Source organism: Oncorhynchus mykiss, chromosome 8, assembly GCF_013265735.2.
Source record: "Oncorhynchus mykiss isolate Arlee chromosome 8, USDA_OmykA_1.1, whole genome shotgun sequence".
Taxonomy (NCBI): domain Eukaryota; kingdom Metazoa; phylum Chordata; class Actinopteri; order Salmoniformes; family Salmonidae; genus Oncorhynchus; species Oncorhynchus mykiss.
The window spans coordinates 79553233-79575977 of NC_048572.1; the positions used below are offsets into that span (position 1 = coordinate 79553233).

General features: G+C 46.8%; 1 protein-coding gene across 1 annotated transcript in view; it reads left to right on the forward strand.

Annotated features, from left to right (window-relative positions):
* The window catches only part of LOC110530726 (protein FAM102B), a 30884-nt gene that overhangs the window by 5106 nt on the left and 3033 nt on the right, over positions 1 to 22745 (forward strand). The window contains exons 2-9 of the mRNA XM_036986406.1: positions 3360 to 3480; positions 5262 to 5291; positions 5867 to 5983; positions 7470 to 7516; positions 12236 to 12342; positions 16179 to 16274; positions 16453 to 16690; positions 17324 to 17460. Of these exons, the coding sequence (XP_036842301.1) occupies positions 3360 to 3480; positions 5262 to 5291; positions 5867 to 5983; positions 7470 to 7516; positions 12236 to 12342; positions 16179 to 16274; positions 16453 to 16690; positions 17324 to 17460 (893 nt within the window). The remainder of the gene's footprint in view (positions 1 to 3359; positions 3481 to 5261; positions 5292 to 5866; positions 5984 to 7469; positions 7517 to 12235; positions 12343 to 16178; positions 16275 to 16452; positions 16691 to 17323; positions 17461 to 22745) is intronic.

The following is a 22745-nucleotide window of genomic DNA, read 5'->3' on the forward strand; positions in this document are numbered from 1 at the left end:
CTCCCCTGAATCAAATGGTAAAGTAGAAGCAGCTGGCAATTGCGCACCGAATTCGACGCAGGACACCAGGCGGACACTTGGAAAATGTAGTCTCTTATGGTCAATCTTCCAATGATATGCCTACAAATACGTCACAATGCTGCTAAGACCTTGGGCGAACGACAGAAAGTGTAGGCTCATTCGTTGCGCAATCACAGCCATATAAGGAGAGAATGGAAAACAGAGCTTCAGAAATTCTGCTAATTCCTGGGTGATGCATCATCTTGGTTTTGCCTGTAGAATGAGTTCTGGGGCACTTACAGACAAAATCTTTGCAGATTCTGAAACTTCAGAGTGTTTTCTTTCCAAAACTGTCAAGAATATGCATAGTCGAGCATCTTTTCGTGACAAAATATCGCGCTTAAAACGGGAACGTTTTTTATCCAAAAATGAAATAGCGCCCCTAGAGCTCTAACAGGTTAAGGGGGCTGAATAATTTTGCATGCCCAATTTTTCAGTTTTTAAATTTGTTAAAAAAAATTGAAATATCCAATAAATGTCGTTCCACTTCATGATTGTGTCCCACTTGTTGTTGATTCTTCACAAAAAAAAAAACAGTTTTATATCTTTATGTTTGAAGCCTGAAATGTGGCAAAAGGTCGCAAAGTTCAAGGGGGCCGAATACTTTCGCAAGGCACTGTATATACATATATACATATATATATATACACACACACAGTTGAAGTCGTAAGTTTACATACACTTACGTTGGAGTCATTAAAACTCATTTTTCAGCCATTCCACTCATTTCTTGTTAAACAAACTATAGTTCTGGAAAGTCAGTTAGGACATCTACTTTGTGCATGACTCAAGTCATTTTTCCAACAATTGTTTACAAGTAATAGTTAGTCAAGAACACTCTAGAGAACATGTAAACTGCCTAACCAGCTCTGCTACGGCGAGAAAAATGATCAGAGTGAGGTGTGCTCTCATTTGTGTCTGGAAGAAGTTAGAAAGCTAGGTAACTTTAGCCAGTTAGCTTGGGTGCTTGGTTGGGACTTTAGCCTGTTAGCTTGGGTGCTTGGTTGGGACTTTAGCCTGTTAGCTTGGGTGCTTGGTTGGGACTTTAGCCTGTTAGCTTGGGTGCTTGGTTGGGACTTTAGCCTGTTAGCTTGGGTGCTTGGTTGGGACTTTAGCCTGTTAGCTTGAGTGCTTGGTTGGGACAAGCATGCAGTGGTAGGCAAGCTGCAGAAGGAAGAGCAGCCTACAATTCCACATAATTTATCAGTGCAATTTTGATGGCCAACGAGCTGAAAAAGTTTGAGAGGGTTTATCTAATGTTCCTTTGTTAGATTTGAACTCATCTTGCGCTGGTTAGCATTAGTTGTTGTTGTTGTTGTTGTTGTTGATTTGTATAACTGAAGGAGAGACTACCTTTGAATGGTTCTCTGATTAATAGGACTGTAAAGTTCCCAAAGTTAAGAGGACTCCTGTGGTTTTTACATATTTGCAGATATCAATTCAGTTGTATTTTGTGGCTTTTGGCGAATACGTTCTAATGATCTAAAGTCACGCTGTTGCAACTGCCTGTAAACACACAATCCAGTCCACTGAATGATGGCAGGCCCATGTGGGAAGTGGCTTGTTTGTATAAAGGCCTACTGTAGCTCTGATTGCCTATGGCGCACCGTTCTGTGTAGACTCCCGTTCTGGACGAGACAGATGTTTTTTTATTTGGTTTTATTTACTGCAGTGTCTATTGATTGTCTAAACGCATGGCCAGAAAAGCCCCAGTATACATAATTCACAAACATTCTAAGAATTTATGAAAATGTTAAAATGACTATATCTAAGTGCTCGCTTGTCAGAAAATGTTTTTAAAAAGTGCAATATTCTTCCTCGGGGTGTATATGAACATATTTGAATAAGATCAGTTCCACTTTAAATGACACCCTTTCAAATTAGTGGATTTGGCTATTTAAAAGCCAAACCCTTTGCTGACAAGTGAAGTATATAAAATTGAGCACACAGCCATACAATCTCCATAGACAAACATTGGCAATAGAATGGCCTTACTGAAGAGCTCAGTGACTTTCAACGTGGTATCGTCAAAGGATGCCATCTTTCCAAGGAAATGTCTAGGAGCAACAACGGCTCAGCTGCAAAGTGGTAGGCCACACAAGTTCTCAGAACATGACTGTTGTGCACAGAGCCCTGACCTCAACCCCATCGAACACCTTTGAGATGAATTGGATCGCAGACTACGAGCCAGGCCTAATCGCCCAACATCAGTGCCCGACCTCACTAATACTCTTGTGGCTGAATGGAAGCAAGTCCCCGCAGCAATGTTGTAACATCTAGTGGAAAGCCTTCCCAGAAGAGAGGAGGCTGTTGTAGCAGCAAAGGGGGGAACCAACTCCATATTAATGCACATGATTTTGTAATATAGTGTATCTTGTTTTGTAGAAAAATATGTTTTTCCATCCTCTTAGGCTCATCCGAACATACACACACACACACACAGGCCATTAGCCTCCTCGGAGTCACTGAATGTGTGATGGAAAAGCAGCATTGTAAGTGATATGAGATTATTTAAAATACTTTTTACTAGTACCTATCTGCTTTGGCCGACAGCTATTTTTACCTCTCCTGCTCCCCAGTTGAGAATCATCAACTATTTATTTAACCTTTATTTAACTAGGCAAGTCAGTTAAGAACACATTCTCATTTACAATGACAGCCTAGGAACAGTGGTTTTAATTGCCTATTTCAGGGGCAGAACAACATATTTTTAACTTGTCAGCTCTGGGATTCAATCTAGTAATCTTTCAGTTACTGGCCCAACACTCTAACCACTAGGCTACCAAACTATATGTTTGTCACCTGCATTAAGGGTGAAACACCATATATATCCCTTGTTCTAAAGAGTCAATGCGTGTTCTTCACCACCATGGTATTTCAGGATCTATCATTCACTTACTTAGAGCATGGGAGAGTTTGTGTTCTTTTTACCTTGAGGGCATTTATGTTCTGTGGCGTAACTGTCACACCCATTCCAGAGAACAACACACAGGATCTTGTCACTAACTGTGGTGTCTTTATTGACATATATTTATTTTAGCCATGAATCAGATCTAGGGATTAATGTGTATTGTAGCTAAACATTCCAATCAACTGTATGTGTGCGCATGCGTGTGTGTGTGCGTGTGCATGTGTGTGTGTCTATCACGATTGGACTCAATTCAAATTGAAGGCAGTTAATTCAGGAAGTAAACTAAAATTAGAATATATTTATTTGAAAAGATTTGTCTATACATGATCTATGTGTTTTCAGTCTTGGGGTTATTTTGCTATAAGTTATGTATGTGTGTCTTCTCCAGGGAGCAGGTCCAGGCTAACTGTGTGCGCTGGAGGAAGAGGTTCTCCTTCCTGTGTAAGATGAGTGCCAACGCTGGGACAGGAGTACTGGACCCCTGTGTGTGCCGGGTGTCTGTGCGCAAGGTACAGGACTCACTACAACAACTCTGTCAAAGCAATGTGAATGCTGTGTCAAGTTTAACAGCCTACAAGAATAGGTCTACTACTACGTATAGGTCTACTACAACTACTGTAGATTCTAGAACAGACTACTAATATGTCTACTACTACTACTGTAGATTCTAGAACAGACTACTAATATGTCTACTACAACTACTGTAGATTCTAGAACAGACTACTAATATGTCTACTACAACTACTGTAGATTCTAGAACAGACTACTAATATGTCTACTACTACTACTGTAGATTCTAGAACAGTCTACTAATATGTCTACTACTACTACTGTAGATTCTAGAACAGACTACTAATATGTCTACTACAACTACTGTAGATTCTAGAACAGACTACTAATATGTCTACTACTACTACTGTAGATTCTAGAACAGACTACTTCCAGTAGGTCTTCTACTACTACTGTAGATTCTAGAACAGTCTACTAATAGGTCTACTACTACTACTGTAGATTCTAGAACAGACTACTTCCAGTAGGTCTTCTACTACAACTACTGTAGATTCTAGAACAGTCTACTAATAGGTCTACTACTACTACTGTAGCTTATAGAACAGACTACTTCCAGTAGGTCTTCTACTACTACTACTGTAGATTCTAGAACAGACTACTAATATGTCTACTACTGTAGATTCTAGAACAGACTACTAATAGGTCTACTACTACTACTGTAGATTCTAGAACAGTCTATTAATAGGTCTACTACTACTGTAGCTTCTAGAACAGACTACTATTAGGTCTACTACTACTACTGTAGATTCTAGAACAGACTACTATTAGGTCTACTACTACTATTGTAGATTATAGAACAGTCTACTAATAGGTCTACTACTACTGTAGATTCTAGAACAGTCTACTAATATGTCTACTTCTACCTCTGTAGATTCTAGAACAGTCTACTAATAGGTCTACTACTACTACAACTGTAGATTCTAGAACAGACTACTAATTGGTCTACTACTACTACTGTAGATTCTAGAACAGACTACTAATAGGTCTACTACTACTACTGTAGATTCTAGAACAGACTACTAATAGGTCTACTACTACTACTGTAGATTCTAGAACAGACTACTAATAGGTATACTTCTACTACTGTAGATTATAGAACAGACTACTACTACTACTGTAGATTCTAGAACAGTCTATTAATAGGTCTACTACTACTACTACTACTACTACTACTGTAGATTCTAGAACAGTCTACTAATAGGTCTACTACTACTACTGTAGATTATAGAACAGTCTATTAATAGGTATACTACTACTACTGTAGATTCTAGAACAGTCTACTAATATGTCTACTACTACTACTACTGTAGATTCTAGAACAGTCTACTAATAAGTATACTACTACTACTACTGTAGATTCTAGAACAGTCTATTAATAGGTCTACTACTACTACTGTAGATTCTAGAACAGACTAATATTAGGTCTACTACTACTATTGTAGATTCTAGAACAGTCTACTAATTGGTCTACTACTACTACTGTAGATTCTAGAACAGTCTATTAATAGGTCTACTACTACTACTGTAGATTCTAGAACAGACTACTAATTGGTCTACTACTACTACTGTAGATTCTAGGACAGACTACTAATTGGTATACTACAGGATATGTCAGGATACATCACTGACACCTTTGCTGCAAGTGTGTTTTGACAAAAGTGTTTCTGTAGCTTAGTTGGTCATTTTGGATTGATAACTACTTTCCCTTATCTGTTTTTAGGAAATGAAGGGTGGAAAGACCTTTGCAAAGGTAATATTTTGCTCTTGAATTCATAGTCCCTAACCAGGTTTCCTTCCACAGTTTCTATGCGAGTAAAGTTATACTGTATAAAAAGAGCTGTGATGAGAACAACAACTTTAACGCAATGATTTTTATCTGCAACAAGTCAATTTGGTGGAAACACCAGTGATGAGAAAATTTGCATATTTTCTTTAATGCCGATTTTTTTATATCCGCATGAAACTCTATGGAAACTTAGCTAGTGACAAACTAGGCATACTGGCATTTTATAAGTAAATAAATAACATTCTTATCCTAATACAAATTACTGTTAGTCATTTAATACCTGATATGAGAATATCACTAAAGAATGAAGTCACCACTACCGCTGGACTCATTCTTAAAAGGATAGTGCATTGATAGTATGGGAATACTTCCTAGTTTTTGCCCACTACAGTAGCTTCTTATGTTTGTGGTTGTTATAAGCAGGCTCTGGGTCTACTACTACAACAGAGTGCTCTGTATTACAACTCTGTGGTACTGAGGCTCTGTTGCCAAGCTGTTTCCATAAACCTGAATATATCTGTTCTCACTCTCCTCTGTAGCTGGGTTTTGCTGACCTGAACCTGTCAGAGTTTGCTGGCTCTGGCAGCACCACGCGGCGATGTCTACTAGAGGGTTACGATACCAAGAACACCAGACAGGACAACTCCATACTCAAGGTACAGTTCAGTCCAGTTAGACAGGCCTCCAGAACATTCCCACCAGTCCACAACTCCCTTCAGGAAGTTACAGTACGGGACTAGAGTCTGTCCTACTATGCCACACCCTACTTGGCTCTGTTCCACTACTCTAGAATGGGTTGCTCTACTTGGCTCTGTGTCTACTACTCTAGAATGGGTTGCTCTACTTGGCTCTGTGTCTACTACTCTAGAATGGGTTGCTCTACTTGGCTCTGTTCTTACTACTCTAGAATGGGTTGCCCTACTTGGCTCTGTGTCTACTACTCTAGAATGGTTGCTCTACTTGGCTCTGTGTCTACTACTCTATAATGGGTTGCTCTACTTGGCTCTGTTCTACTAATCTAGAATGGGTTGCTCTACTTGGCTCTGTGTCTACTACTCTAGAATGGGTTGCTCTACTTGGCTCTGTGTCTACTACTCTAGAATGGGTTGCTCTACTTGGCTCTGTTCTTACTACTCTAGAATGGGTTGCCCTACTTGGCTCTGTGTCTACTACTCTAGAATGGGTTGCTCTACTTGGCTCTGTGTCTACTACTCTAGAATGGGTTGCTCTACTTGGCTCTGTTCTTACTACTCTAGAATGGGTTGCCCTACTTGGCTCTGTGTCTACTACTCTAGAATGGGTTGCTCTACTTGGCTCTGTGTCTACTACTCTAGAATGGGTTGCTCTACTTGGCTCTGTGTCTACTACTCTAGAATGGGTTGCTCTACTTGGCTCTGTTTCTACTACTCTAGAATGGGTTGCTCTACTTGGCTCTGTGTCTACTACTCTAGAATGGGTTGCTCTACTTGGCTCTGTGTCTACTACTCTAGAATGGGTTGCTCTACTTGGCTCTGTTCTACTACTCTAGAATGGGTTGCCCTACTTGGCTCTGTGTCTACTACTCTAGAATGGGTTGCTCTACTTGTCTACACTGGGACCACTGATCTGAAATGCCTGGATAGGTGAAAAGCCTGTTACTAATGAGTGGTCATGAGGGAGAGGAGAGAAAGGGAACCGCGTGAGGTTGTTGAGTCATAGCCAACATAGCTGAGTATTGGCACACATTGGGAGAAAGCTAATTGTTGGTTGTCACCCTGCCCTGCCCCCTAGTCACCATATGTTTACTAGTGTGTATGGGTAAACAGTCCGTAACTAGGGGTGTAATATCACTCAGTACAGTTCAGGATGAAGTATCCTAATGATGCAACTGCTCTGACATGTGCATGAAGACAGGCAGGTCTGGGCCTGCGATATAGGACAGGCACCTGTAACCCTGTGAATGGATGTTGTACATGATTTTGGGTAGAAGTTGTACTTAGACACATGTCTAGGATCAGCTTACCTATCCTAAATACTAACCTGAAACGGTGAAAGGGGAAAATACAAAACTGACCTTAGATCAGTGTCAAGGGGCGACTTTATTCTATTTCATAGGGCCTGTGGATGTGTATGATCTCTGCTGACATGGGTTTTCTGTCACAGGTCGTCATCAGCACACAGCTCATGTCTGGGGACCCCTGCTTTAAAACGTAAGTTAACCTTCTTTCAATCCTTTTGGTGGGTTATGCCACAAACATTTTTAGGACTTAGCATTGTAGAAATGAATACAGGTAAGTAGGAAACATTGATGTGATTGGCAGACAGCCTGACCACAGACACATAGAGGAAACCAACTGCGCATTGAGCATCCTGTCTCTGAGTACACGCAAGAAACTCTGAGTCACAGACACAAAGGAGACTAACTTCCGTCCCGTAAGTCGCTTTGGATAAAAGCTAAATGGCTAGGTTTCTCTCTATTTGAAAGTCCATGTAGATCAACAAATGGTCACACAGTCATGGTATATATTATTTAAAATGTTATGGTTATTTTGGGTATCTTGTGTGGGCATAGTTTCCTCAGCACTACATCAATTATTTGAAGTCAAAGAAAGTTGTGGACACAATCTAACTGACTTCTGCCATTGAACATGAATAGAGACAGTTCTATTGTTTAGATGGTCAGAGGAGAACTTCCCCACAGATTATGTCTGGTCTCTGTTGATAGAAACAACTGATTTGAGACCAGCTCAGACCTGAATGAAAACATTCTGAGCTAAACGACACAGCAGGCCCAGGAACAGTAGCCAAAAAGACCATGATGTTCCCACACACACTCCTGCCAGTGCTGAGAAGATGTGTGTTTGGATGGCTATGCCTTTACTGTGAACACACACACACACACACACACACACACACACTCTGTCTGAATCACACACTCGCTATTACACCACACCTCTACACACTGTTCCTCGAACAGACAGTCTATCAATTGGCTGAATTGCACAGTGGATGCAATATACTGTAGGCTTTATAGAGCCTCTATAGAGCTGTTATAGAGCCGTTAGAGAGCCTCTATAGAGCTCTTATAGAGCCTTTATAGAACTGTTATAGAACCTTTATAGAGCTGTTATAGAGCCATTATAGAGCTGTTATAGAGCCGTTAGAGAGCCTCTATAGAGCTGTTATAGAGCCATTATAGAGCTGTTTTAGAGCCTCTATAGAGCTGTTATAGAGCCGTTAGAGAGCCTCTATAGAGCTGTTATAGAGCCGTTAGAGAGCCTCTATAGAGCTCTTATAGAGCCTTTATAGAACTGTTATAGAACCTTTATAGAACTGTTATAGAACCTTTATAGAGCTGTTATAGAGCTGTTATAGAGCCATTATAGAGCTGTTATAGAGCCATTATATAACTGTTATAGAACCTTTATAGAGCTGTTATAGAGCCATTAGAGAGCTGTTATAGAGCGTTTATAGTCTGTTTAGAGCGGACAATAAAAACCCTTTGTGTCTGAGTGTGGGGTAACTGAGCGCTCTGAGTCACAGAGGAAGACAAGCCAGAGAACAAACAGACAGACTCAGGACATTGTACTCACTAGTATTGAGCCTGGTATCATTTTACTATGTAGGTGGAAGGGGGGGAATGGATTCTAAATACTGCTGGGATCTAGATGCCAGGAAGGATTCAGAATCAGTCCCCACTTACACAGTGAATGTTGAGTTGGTTAGTGTGGGAGGGTTGTCTTGGCTGAGGCCTCTGATAATGCAGTGAACTGGAGAGATGGTTAGTGTGGGAGGGTTGCCTCAGCTGAGGCCTCTGATAATGCAGTGAACTGGAGAGATGGTTAGTGTGGGAGGGTTGTCTTGGCTGAGGCCTCTGATAATGCAGTGAACTGGAGAGATGGTTAGTGTGGGAGGGTTGCCTCAGCTGAGGCCTCTGATAATGCAGTGAACTGGAGAGATGGTTAGTGTGGGAGGGTTGCCTTGGCTGAGGCCTCTGATAATGCAGTGAACTGGAGAGATTCCAGCACAACACTTTCATGCATTCATAAAGTGCCTGAGTGTCTCTGAGTTCTCCTCTGTGTGTGTGTGTGTGTGTGTGTGTGTGTGTGTGTGTGTGTGTGTGTGTCTTACTGAGCTGTCCTACAGAATGTAACTCACACACAGTGTGTGCGTTGGACATATTTCAGAGCTCTGTGGAAAGAAAGCCAAGGCTTTATCGTAAGAGCAGAAACCAGTCCAAAACTACTGACATCACACCTACACCTCCTCACATTCATTACATAATGTCACTCTCACTTTCTCCCCCTCTGTTTAACTTTCTCTCCCCCCTCTCTGTATATCTCTGTTTAACTTTCTCTCCCCCTCTCTGTATCTCTGTTTAACTTTCTCTCTCCCCCCTCTCTGTATCTCTCTGTTTAACTTTCTCTCTCCCCCCTCTCTGTATCTCTGTTTAACTTTCTCTCCCCCCTCTCTGTATCTCTCTGTTTAACTTTCTCTCTCCCCCCTCTCTGTATCTCTCTGTTTAACTTTCTCTCTCCCCCCTCTCTGTATCTCTGTTTAACTTTCTCTCTCCCCCCTCTCTGTATCTCTCTGTTTAACTTTCTCTCCCCCCTCTCTGTCTCTCTGTTTAACTTTCTCTCCCCCTCTCTGTAGCTCTGTTTAACTTTCTCTCCCCCCTCTCTGTATCGCTCTGTTTAACTTTCTCTCCCCCTCTCTGTATCTCTCTGTTTAACTTTCTCTCCCCCTCTCTGTAGCTCTGTTTAACTTTCTCCCCCCTCTCTTTATCTCTCTGTTTAACTTTATCTCCCCCTCTCTGTATCTCTCTGTTTAACTTTCTCTCCCCCCTCTCTGTATCTCTCTGTTTAACTTTCTCTCCCCCCCTCTCTGTATCTCTGTTTAACTTTCTCTCCACCCATCTCTCTCTGTTTCTACTTCTTCCTCACTTTCACATTTTCTATCCCTCTCTCTCACTTTGCCTCTTTTACATAATTTTAGTCCACCCCCTCTCCCCTCATGAATTAGCCTCGTTCACCAGAAAAATAAAAGAAGTGAGAGACGTGGTGGTTTCCTGGGTTGTAAAAGAAGTGAGAGACGTGGTGGTTTCCTGGGTTGTAAAAGAAGTGAGAGACGTGGTGGTTTCCTGGGTTGTAAAAGAAGTGAGAGACGTGGTGGTTTCCTGGGTTGTAAAAGAAGTGAGAGACGTGGTGGTTTCCTGGGTTGTAAAAGAAGTGAGAGACGTGGTGGTTTCCTGGGTTGTAAAAGCGGGGTTATTAAAGAGCAGCTAACCGGAAATATAGCTTATGAAAACCTTTTAGGATCTTATTACAGATCAGAACTTCTGATAGGGTATTATTAATGTCCTCTACTGTGATTAATGTCCTCTACTGTGATTAATGTCCTGTACTGTGATTAATGTCCTGTACTGTGATTGATGTCCTCTACTGTGATTGATGTCCTCTACTGTGATTGATGTCCTCTACTGTGATTAATGTCCTCTACTGTGATTGATGTCCTCTACTGTGATTAATGTCCTCTACTGTAGATCTGTGCAGTCAGTTCTAAGATTGTTTATAGGAAGGGATGGGTCATGTTATGTCATATAGATTGTTTATAGGAAGGGATGGGTCATGTTATGTCATATAGGTTGTTTATAGGAAGGGATGGGTCATGTTATGTCATGAAGGTTGTATATAGGAAGGGATGGGTCATGTTATGTCATAAAGGTTGTATATAGGAAGGGATGGGTCATGTTATGTCATATAGGTTGTATATAGGAAGGGATGGGTCATGTTATGTCATAAAGGTTGTATATAGGAAGGGATGGGTCATGTTATGTCATATAGGTTGTTTATAGGAAGGGATGGGTCATGTTATGTCATAAAAGTTGTATATAGGAAGGGATGGGTCATGTTATGTCATATAGGTTGTATATAGGAAGGGATGGGTCATGTTATGTCATAAAGGTTGTATATAGGAAGGGATGGGTCATGTTATGTCATATAGGTTGTTTATAGGAAGGGATGGGTCATGTTATGTCATGAAGGTTGTATATAGGAAGGGATGTGTCATGTTATGTCATAAAGGTTGTATATAGGAAGGGATGGGTCATGTTATGTCATATAGGTTGTATATAGGAAGGGATGGGTCATGTTATGTCATAAAGGTTGTATATAGGAAGGGATGGGTCATGTTATGTCATATAGGTTGTTTATAGGAAGGGATGGGTCATGTTATGTCATAAAAGTTGTATATAGGAAGGGATGGGTCATGTTATGTCATATAGGTTGTATATAGGAAGGGATGGGTCATGTTATGTCATAAAGGTTGTATATAGGAAGGGATGGGTCATGTTATGTCATATAGGTTGTATATAGGAAGGGATGGGTCATGTTATGTCATAAAGGTTGTATATAGGAAGGGATGGGTCATGTTATGTCATAAAGGTTGTATATAGGAAGGGATGGGTCATGTTATGTCATATAGGTTGTATATAGGAAGGGATGGGTCATGTTATGTCATGAAGGTTGTATATAGGAAGGGATGGGTCATGTTATGTCATAAAGGTTGTTTATAGGAAGGGATGGGTCATGTTATGTCATAAAGGTTGTTTATAGGAAGGGATGGGTCATGTTATGTCATAAAGGTTGTATATAGGAAGGGATGGGTCATGTTATGTCATAAAGGTTGTTTATAGGAAGGGATGGGTCATGTTATGTCATAAAGGTTGTAGGCAGGATGGTTGTATAAGATGTGTTTATACCATTTAGCCAGTCACTTTCAAATGACCGTATGAACAAACAGATGGACATCCTCAAACCAACCAACAACCGTACATGGTAGCAAGTAGGTTTGGAACAGGTGTGTGGGGTGTTGGGTTTGGGTTGTAAAATGGGTCAGGGTGAATGTCAATGTCCCTGTGTCCCCTTTAGGCCACCGTCCACAGCCATGAAACTGGGCATCCAGCAGGCAGAGGCAGGGTGTCTCTACGAAGACAGGAAGGGAGGGGACACCCACACACCCTGCCTCCCCATACCAGGTACACTTACACACACCCACATCCTGCCTCCCCATACCAGGTACACCCACACACACCCTGCCTCCCCATACCAGGTACACACACACCCTGCCTCCCCATACCAGGTACACACACACCCTGCTTCCCCATACCAGGTACACACCCACACACCCTGCCTCCCCATACCAGGTACACACCCACACACCCTGCCTCACCCACACACCCTGCCTCACCCACACACCCTGCCTCCCCATACCAGGTACACATACACACCCACACCCTGCTTCCCCATACCAGGTACACACACACCCTGCCTCCCCATACCAGGTACACACACACCCTGCCTCCCCATACCAGGTACACACACACCCTGCTTTCCCATACCAGGTACACACCCACACACCCTGCCTCCCCATACCAGGTACACACACACCCTGCCTCCCCATACCAGGTACACACACACCCTGCCTCCCCATACCAGGTACACACACACCCTACCTCCCCATACCAGGTACACACACACACACACGCACACACACACACACACACACACACACACACACACACACACACACACACACCCTGCCTCCCCATACCAGGTACACACACACACACCCTGCCTCCTCATACCAGGTACACACACACACACACACACCCTGCCTCCCCATACCAGGTACACACACACACACCCTGCCTTCTCATACCAGGTACACACGCACACACACACACACACACACACACACACACACACACACACACACACACACACACACACACACACACACACACACACACCCTGCCCCCCCATACCAGGTACACACCCACATCCTGCCTCCCCATACCAGGTACACCCACACACACCCTGCCTCCCCATACCAGGTACACACACACCCTGCCTCCCCATACCAGGTACACACACACCCTGCCTCCCCATACCAGGTACACACACACACACACCCTGCCTTCTCATACCAGGTACACACACACACACACACACACACACACACACACACACACACACACACACACACACACACATACACACACACCCTGCCCCCCCATACCAGGTACACAGCCACACCCTGCCTCCCCATACCAGGTACACCCACATACACACACACCCTGCCTCCCCATACCAGGTACACACACACACACACACACCCGGCCTCCCCATACCAAGTACACAGCCACACCCTGCCTCCCCATACCAGGTACACAGCCACACCCGCCTCCCCATACCAAGTACACAGCCACACCCTGCCTCCCCATACCAGGTACACACCCACACCCTGCCTCCCCATATCAGGTACACACCCACACCCTGCCTCCCCATACCAGGTACACACCCACACACCCTGCCTCCCCATACCAGGTACACACCCACACCCTGCCTCCCCATACCAGGTACACACCCACACCCTGCCTCCCCATACCAGGTACACACCCACACCCTGCCTCCCCATACCAGGTACACACCCACACACCCTGCCTCCCCATACCAGGTACACAGCCACACCCTGCCTCCCCATACCAGGTACACAGCCGCACCCTGCCCCCCCATACCAGGTACACACACACACACCCTGCCTCCTCATACCAGGTACACACACACACACACACACACCCTGCCTCCCCATACCAGGTACACACACACACACCCTGCCTTCTCATACCAGGTACACACGCACACACACACACACACACACACACACACACACACACACACACACACACACACACACACACACACACACACACACCCTGCCCCCCCATACCAGGTACACACCCACATCCTGCCTCCCCATACCAGGTACACCCACACACACCCTGCCTCCCCATACCAGGTACACACACACCCTGCCTCCCCATACCAGGTACACACACACCCTGCTTCCCCATACCAGGTACACACCCACACACCCTGCCTCCCCATACCAGGTACACACCCACACACCCTGCCTCACCCACATACCCTGCCTCACCCACACACCCTGCCTCCCCATACCAGGTACACATACACACCCACACCCTGCTTCCCCATACCAGGTACACACACACCCTGCCTCCCCATACCAGGTACACACACACCCTGCCTCCCCATACCAGGTACACACACACCCTGCTTCCCCATACCAGGTACACACCCACACACCCTGCCTCCCCATACCAGGTACACACACACCCTGCCTCCCCATACCAGGTACACACACACCCTGCCTCCCCATACCAGGTACACACACACCCTGCTTCCCCATACCAGGTACACACACACCCTGCCTCCCCATACCAGGTACACACACACCCTACCTCCCCATACCAGGTACACACACACACACACACACACACACACACACACACACACACACACACACACACCCTGCCTCCCCATACCAGGTACACACACACACACCCTGCCTCCTCATACCAGGTACACACACACACACACACACACCCTGCCTCCCCATACCAGGTACACACACACACACCCTGCCTTCTCATACCAGGTACACACACACACACACACACACACACACACACACACACACACACACACACACACACACACACACACACATACACACACACCCTGCCCCCCCATACCAGGTACACCCACATACACACACACCCTGCCTCCCCATACCAGGTACACACACACACACACACACACACCCGGCCTCCCCATACCAAGTACACAGCCACACCCTGCCTCCCCATACCAGGTACACAGCCACACCCGGCCTCCCCATACCAAGTACACAGCCACACCCTGCCTCCCCATACCAGGTACACAGCCACACCCTGCCTCCCCATACCAGGTACACGGCCGCACCCTGCCTCCCCATACCAGGTACACAGCCACACACACACACACACACACACCCTGCCTCCCCATACCAGGTACACACCCACACCCTGCCTCCCCATACCAGGTACACAGCCACACCCTGCCTCCCCATACCAGGTACACACCCACACCTTGCCTCCCCATACCAGGTACACACCCACACCCTGCCTCCCCATATCAGGTACACACCCACACACCCTGCCTCCCCATACCAGGTACACAGCCACACCCTGCCTCCCCATACCAGGTACACAGCCGCACCCTGCCTCCCCATACCAGGTACACACCCACACACCCTGCCTCCCCATACCAGGTACACAGCCACACCCTGCCTCCCCATACCAGGTACACAGCCACACCCTGCCTCCCCATACCAGGTACACACCCACACCCTGCCTCCCCATACCAGGTACACAGCCACACCCTGCCTCCCCATACCAGGTACACACCCACACACCCTGCCTCCCCATACCAGGTACACACACACCCTGCCTCCCTATACCAGGTACACACACACCCTGCCTCCCTATACCAGGTACACACACACACACCCTGCCTCCCCATACCAGGTACACACACACACACACCCTGCCTCCCAATACCAGGTACACACACATACCCCACCTCTGGGTAACCAGGAAAACACACACACACACACACCACACCCTGTCTCCTCGTACACACACACCCTGTCTCCCCATACACACACACCCTGTCTCCCCATACACACACACCCTGTCTCCCCATACACACACACCCTGTCTCCCCATACACACACACCCTGTCTCCCCATACACACACACCCTGTCTCCCCATACACACACAGCCTGCCTCTGCGTACCAGGAACACTCACCCAAACACTCACATCCCGTCAGCTCTGGACACTTTTGAATTGATTTACAGCAGTATGGCAGGATTGAACCCTGTTATTCATTAATCATTAGTGCTAATGTTGTGCTGATGTTGTGTCAATGTTGTGCTGACGTTGTGCTGCTATCCCCTCCTGCTCAGAGCCCCCAGGGAAGTGTGTGTCTGTTCCTGATGAGCCGAGAGCATCTGGCCACTCTAGAACATCCAGCTATGCCAGCCAACAGTCCAAAGTGTCAGGTATCTAAACACCACGTCTGAACCAGATATTACAAAAGGCAACAATCTATTATCAATTAAATAAGATTATGAATAGTATGCTTGCCCTCAGAGTTATCTTTGTGGTTGTGAAATCTGTCTCCATTAAGTGTCTGCCACTGTCGTGTGGAGTGTAACATTGCCTACTCGTTCCCCATAGGCTATAGCTCAGGTCACTCACGTTCCTCCAGCCTATCAGAGCTCACACACAAGAGGAACCCCTCAGCGGGCTCCGCCTCCACAGGCATCGGCAGTATTCCTGAACCCAGCGTGGACCGGGGGGCTGAGAGGGAGGCCCGCTCTACACCTCCTGTCTCTGTCATCTGTTCCTGCTCCCCCGTGCCTGAACACCCCCTCACCCCCGCAAAGAGCTCTGCCTCCTCAGAGAGACTCAGCAGGTAATATCTACACACTTACTCACCTCTGACCTTTCAACCTGAACACCCCCACCCCCGCAAAGAGCTCTGCCTCCTCAGAGAGACTCAGCAGGTAATATCTACACACTTACTCACCTCTGACCTTTCAACCTGAACACCCCCCCCCCCCCACCCCACACAGATCTCTGCCTCCTCAGAGAGACTCAGCAGGTAATATCTACACACTTACTCACCTCTGACCTTTCAACCTGAACACCCCCACCCCACACAGAGCTCTGCCTCCTCAGAGAGACTCAGCAGGTAATATCTACATACTCACTCACCTCTGACCTTTCAACCTGAACCCCCCCCCCCCCTTCTTTCTTTCTCACGTGTGTGTGTGCATGTGTGTGTATATACATGGTGTGTGTGTGTATATACATGGTGTGTGTGTGTATATACATGGTGTGTGTGTGTATATACATGGTGTGTGTGTGTATATACATGGTGTGTGTGTGTATATACATGGTGTGTGTGTGTATATACATGGTGTGTGTGTATATACATGGTGTGTGTGTGTATATACATGGTGTGTGTGTGTGTGTGTGTGTGTGTATATACATGGTGTGTGTATATACATGGTGTGTGTACATACGTTGTGTGTGTGTGTCTCAGGCATCCAGTGAAGCAGAGCTCGGTGGAGTGTCAGCTGAAGAGGGTAGACGCCACACGGGTAGACGCTGACGACATCGTGGAGAAGATCCTCCAGAGCCAGGACTTCAGCCACGGCCTGCTGGACTCCAGCGCTGAGGGTACGCTCACCATGCTAGATGTTAGCTCAATGTTCAGGGCTAGACTTTACCCAGCTCAGACACTTAGACTAGCTCAGAGGGCTAGACTTTACCCAGCTCAGACACTTAGACTAGCTCAGAGGACTAGACTTTACCCAGCTCAGACACTTAGACTAGCTCAGAGGACTAGACTTTACCCAGCTCAGACACTTAGACTAGCTCAGAGGACTAGACTTTACCCAGCTCAGACACTTAGACTAGCTCAGAGGACTAGACTTTACCCAGCTCAGACACTTAGACTAGCTCAGAGGACTAGACTTTACCCAGCTCAGACTCTTAGACTAGCTCAGAGGGCTAGACTTTACCCAGCTCAGACACTTAGACTAGCTCAGAGGACTAGACTTTACCCAGCTCAGACACTTAGACTAGCTCAGAGGACTAGACTTTACCCAGCTCAGACACTTAGACTAGCTCAGAGGACTAGACTTTACCCAGCTCAGACACTTAGACTAGCTCAGAGGACTAGACTTTACCCAGCTCAGACACTTAGACTAGCTCAGAGGACTAGACTTTACCCAGCTCAGACACTTAGACTAGCTCAGAGGACTAGACTTTACCCAGCTCAGACACTTAGACTAGCTCAGAGGACTAGACTTTACCCAGCTCAGACACTTAGACTAGCTCAGAGGACTAGACTTTACCCAGCTCAGACACTTAGACTAGCTCAGAGGACTAGACTTTACCCAGCTCAGACACTTAGACTAGCTCAGAGGACTAGACTTTACCCAGCTCAGACACTTAGACTAGCTCAGAGGACTAGACTTTACCCAGCTCAGACACTTAGACTAGCTCAGAGGGCTAGACTTTACCCAGCTCAGACACTTTACCCAGCTCAGACACTTAGACTAGCTCAGAGGGTTAGACTTTACCCAGCTCAGACACTTAGACTAGCTCAGAGGACTAGACTTTACCCAGCTCAGACACTTAGACTAGCTCAGAGGACTAGACTTTACCCAGCTCAGACACTTAGACTAGCTCAGAGCACTAGGCTTTACCCAGCTCAGACACTTAGACTAGCTCAGAGGACTAGACTTTACCCAGCTCAGACACTTAGACTAGCTCAGAGCACTAGACTTTACCCAGCTCAGACACTTAGACTAGCTCAGAGCACTAGACTTTACCCAGCTCTCTTTCTTCAGAGACTGCAGCCAAGATTTAGTGGAGTCTATTGTAGAGGAAACTGTTTCCATGGATACTAGCAGGAATATAGGCCATAGTGGAGAGAGAGTTTAGTATGTGAGAGATGACTCCTGTCAGAGCTCTGCATACACCAGTCACATCAGACAGACTCTACTGTCCTGTACACATCACAAGTTATGGTTACTTTCTTCTGCTTTTTTAAATGTATTTTAATTTCACCTTTATTTAACCAGGTAGGCCAGATCACCTTTATTTAACCAGGTAGGCCAGTTCACCTTTATTTAACCAGGTAGGCCAGATCACCTTTATTTAACCAGGTAGGCCAGATCACCTTTATTTAACCAGGTAGGCCAGATCACCTTTATTTAACCAGGTAGGCTAGTTGAGAACAAGTTCTCATTTGCAACTGCGACCTGGCCAAGATAAAGCAAAGCAGTGTGACACAGACAACAACACAGAGTTACACATGGAGTAAACAATAAACAAGCCAATAACACAAACAGGTCAATGACACAGTAGAGAAAATAAAGTCTATATACAGTGTGTGCAAAAGACATGAGGAGGTAGGCAATAAACAGGCCATAGGAGCGAATAATTACAATTTAGCAGATTAACACTGGAGTGATAAATGAGCAGATGATGATGTGCAAGTAGAGATACTGTGTGCAAAAGAGCAGAAAAGTAAATAAAAACAGTATGGGGATAAGGTAGGTAGATTGGGTGGGCTATTTACAGATGGACTATGTACAGCTGCAGCGATCGGTTAGCTGCTCAGATAGCTGATGTTTAAAGTTGGTGAGGGAAATAAAAGTCTCCAACTTCAGCGATTTTTGCAATTCTTTCCAGTCACTGGCAGCAGAGAACTGGAAGGAAAGGCGGGCCAAATGAGGTGTTGGCTTTGGGGATGATCAGTGAGATATACCTGCTGGAACGTGTGCTACGGGTGGGTGTTGTTATCGTGACCAGTGAACTGAGATAAGGCGGAGCATTACCTAGACTTATAGATGACCTGAAGCCAGTGGGTCTGGTGACGAATATGTAGCAAGGGCCAGCCAACTAGGTTATACAGGTCCCCGTGGTGGCTGGTATAAGGTGATTTGGCAAAAACGGATGGCACTGTGATAGACTGCCTCCAGTTTGCTGAGTGTTGGAAGCTATTTTGAAGATGACATCGCCGAAGTCGAGGATCAGTAGGATAGTCAGTTTTACTAGGGTAAGTTTGGCGGCGTGAGTGAAGGAGGCTTTGTTGCGAAATAGAAAGCCGATTCTAGATTTGATTTGGATTGGAGATGTTTAATATGAGTCTGGAAGGGCTCTAATGGACTCTAAAGGTACCTAATGGACTTTTTGATTAGCTATTTCAGTTGACTCGTTTTTTCAAAGCCCCTTAACTCCCTGTCCCTCTCACAGTAAAGCCACTCCACTCCCTGTCTCTCTCACAGTAAAGCCCCTCCACTCCCTGTCTCTCTCACGGTAAATCCCCTCCACTCCCTGTCTCTCTCACAGTAAAGCCTCTCCACTCCCTGCCTCTCTCACAGTAAAGCCTCTCCACTCCCTGTCTCTCTCACGGTAAAGCCCCTCCACTCCCTGTCTCTCTCACGGTAAATCCCCTCCACTCCCTGTCTCTCTCACAGTAAAGCCTCTCCACTCCCTGTCTCTCTCACAGTAAAGCCTCTCCACTCCCTGCCTCTCTCACGGTAAAGCCTCTCCACTCCCTCTCTCTCTCACGGTAAAGCCCCTCCACTCCCTGTCTCTCTCACGGTAAAGCCCCTCCACTCCCTGTCTCTCTCACGGTAAATCCCCTCCACTCCCTGTCTCTCTCACAGTAAAGCCTCTCCACTCCCTGCCTCTCTCACAGTAAAGCCTCTCCACTCCCTGTCTCTCTCACGGTAAAGCCCCTCCACTCCCTGTCTCTCTCACGGTAAATCCCCTCCACTCCCTGTCTCTCTCACAGTAAAGCCTCTCCACTCCCTGTCTCTCTCACAGTAAAGCCTCTCCACTCCCTGCCTCTCTCACAGTAAAGCCTCTCCAATCCCTCTCTCTCTCACGGTAAAGCCTCTCCACTCCCTCTCTCTCTCACGGTAAAGCCCCTCCACTCCCTGTCTCTCTCACGGTAAAGCCCCTCCACTCCCTGTCTCTCTCACGGTAAATCCCCTCCACTCCCTGTCTCTCTCACAGTAAAGCCTCTCCACTCCCTGTCTCTCTCACAGTAAAGCCTCTCCACTACCTGCCTTTCTCACAGTAAAGCCTCTCCACTCCCAGTCTCTCTCACGGTAAAGCCCCTCCACTCCCTCTCTCTCTCACGGTAAAGCCCCTCCACTCCCTGTCTCTCTCACAGTAAAGCCTCTCCACTCCTTGTCTCTCTCACAGTAAAGCCCCTCCACTCCCTGTCTCTCTCACAGTAAAGCCCCTCCACTCCCTGTCTCCCACAGTAAAGCCCCTCCACTCCCTGTCTCCCACAGTAAAGCCTCTCCACTCCCTGTCTCCCACAGTAAAGCCCCTCCACTCCCTGTCTCTCCCACAGTAAAGCCCCTCCACTCCCTGTCTCTCTCACAGTAAAGTCTCTCCACTCCCTGTCTCTCTCACAGTAAAGCCCCTCCACTCCCTGTCTCTCTCACAGTAAAGCCCCTCCACTCCCTGTCTCCCACAGTAAAGCCCCTCCACTCCCTGTCTCCCACAGTAAAGCCTCTCCACTCCCTGTCTCCCACAGTAAAGCCTCTCCACTCCCTGTCTCCCACAGTAAAGCCCCTCCACTCCCTGTCTCTCCCACAGTAAAGCCCCTCCACTCCCTGTCTCTCTCACGGTAAAGCCCCTCCACTCCCTGTCTCTCTCACAGTAAAGCCCCTCCACTCCCTGTCTCTCTCACAGTAAAGCCCCTCCACCCCCTGTCTCCCACAGTAAAGCCCCTCCACTCCCTGTCTCTCTCACAGTAAAGCCCCTCCACTCCCTGTCTCTCTCACAGTAAAGCCCCTCCACTCCCTGTCTCCCACAGTAAAGCCCCTCCACTCCCTGTCTCCCACAGTAAAGCCCCTCCACTCCCTGTCTCCCACAGTAAAGCCTCTCCACTCCCTGTCTCCCACAGTAAAGCCTCTCCACTCCCTGTCTCCCACAGTAAAGCCCCTCCACTCCCTGTCTCTCCCACAGTAAAGCCCCTCCACTCCCTGTCTCCCACAGTAAAGCCCCTCCACTCCCTGTCTCCCACAGTAAAGCCCCTCCACTCCCTGTCTCCCACAGTAAAGCCCCTCCACTCCCTGTCTCCCACAGTAAAGCCCCTCCACTCCCTGTCTCTCCCACAGTAAATCCCCTCCACTCCCTGTCTCTCTCACAGTAAAGCCTCTCCACTCACTGTCTCTCTCACAGTAAAGCCTCTTCACTCCCTGCCTCTCTCACAGTAAAGCCTCTCCACTCCCTCTCTCTCTCACGGTAAAGCCCCTCCACTCCCTGTCTCTCTCACAGTAAAGCCTCTCCACTCCCAGTCTCTCTCACGGTAAAGCCCCTCCACTCCCTGTCTCACTCACAGTAAAGCCCCTCCACTCCCTGTCTCTCTCACAGTAAAGCCTCTCCACTCCCTGTCTCTCTCACAGTAAAGCCCCTCCACTCCCTGTCTCTCTCACAGTAAAGCCCCTCCACTCCCTGTCTCCCACAGTAAAGCCCCTCCACTCCCTGTCTCTCTCACAGTAAAGCCCCTCCACTCCCTGTCTCCCACAGTAAAGTCCCTCCACTCCCTGTCTCCCACAGTAAAGCCCCTCCACTCCCTGTCTCCCACAGTAAATCCCCTCCACTCCCTGTCTCTCTCACAGTAAAGCCTCTCCACTCCCTGTCTCTCTCACAGTAAAGCCTCTCCACTCCCTGCCTCTCTCACAGTAAAGCCTCTCCACTCCCTCTCTCTCTCACGGTAAAGCCCCTCCACTCCCTGTCTCTCTCACAGTAAAGCCTCTCCACTCCCAGTCTCTCTCACGGTAAAGCCCCTCCACTCCATGTCTCACTCACAGTAAAGCCCCTCCACTCCCTGTCTCTCTCACAGTAAAGCCTCTCCACTCCCTGTCTCTCTCACAGTAAAGCCCCTCCACTCCCTGTCTCTCTCACAGTAAAGCCCCTCCACTCCC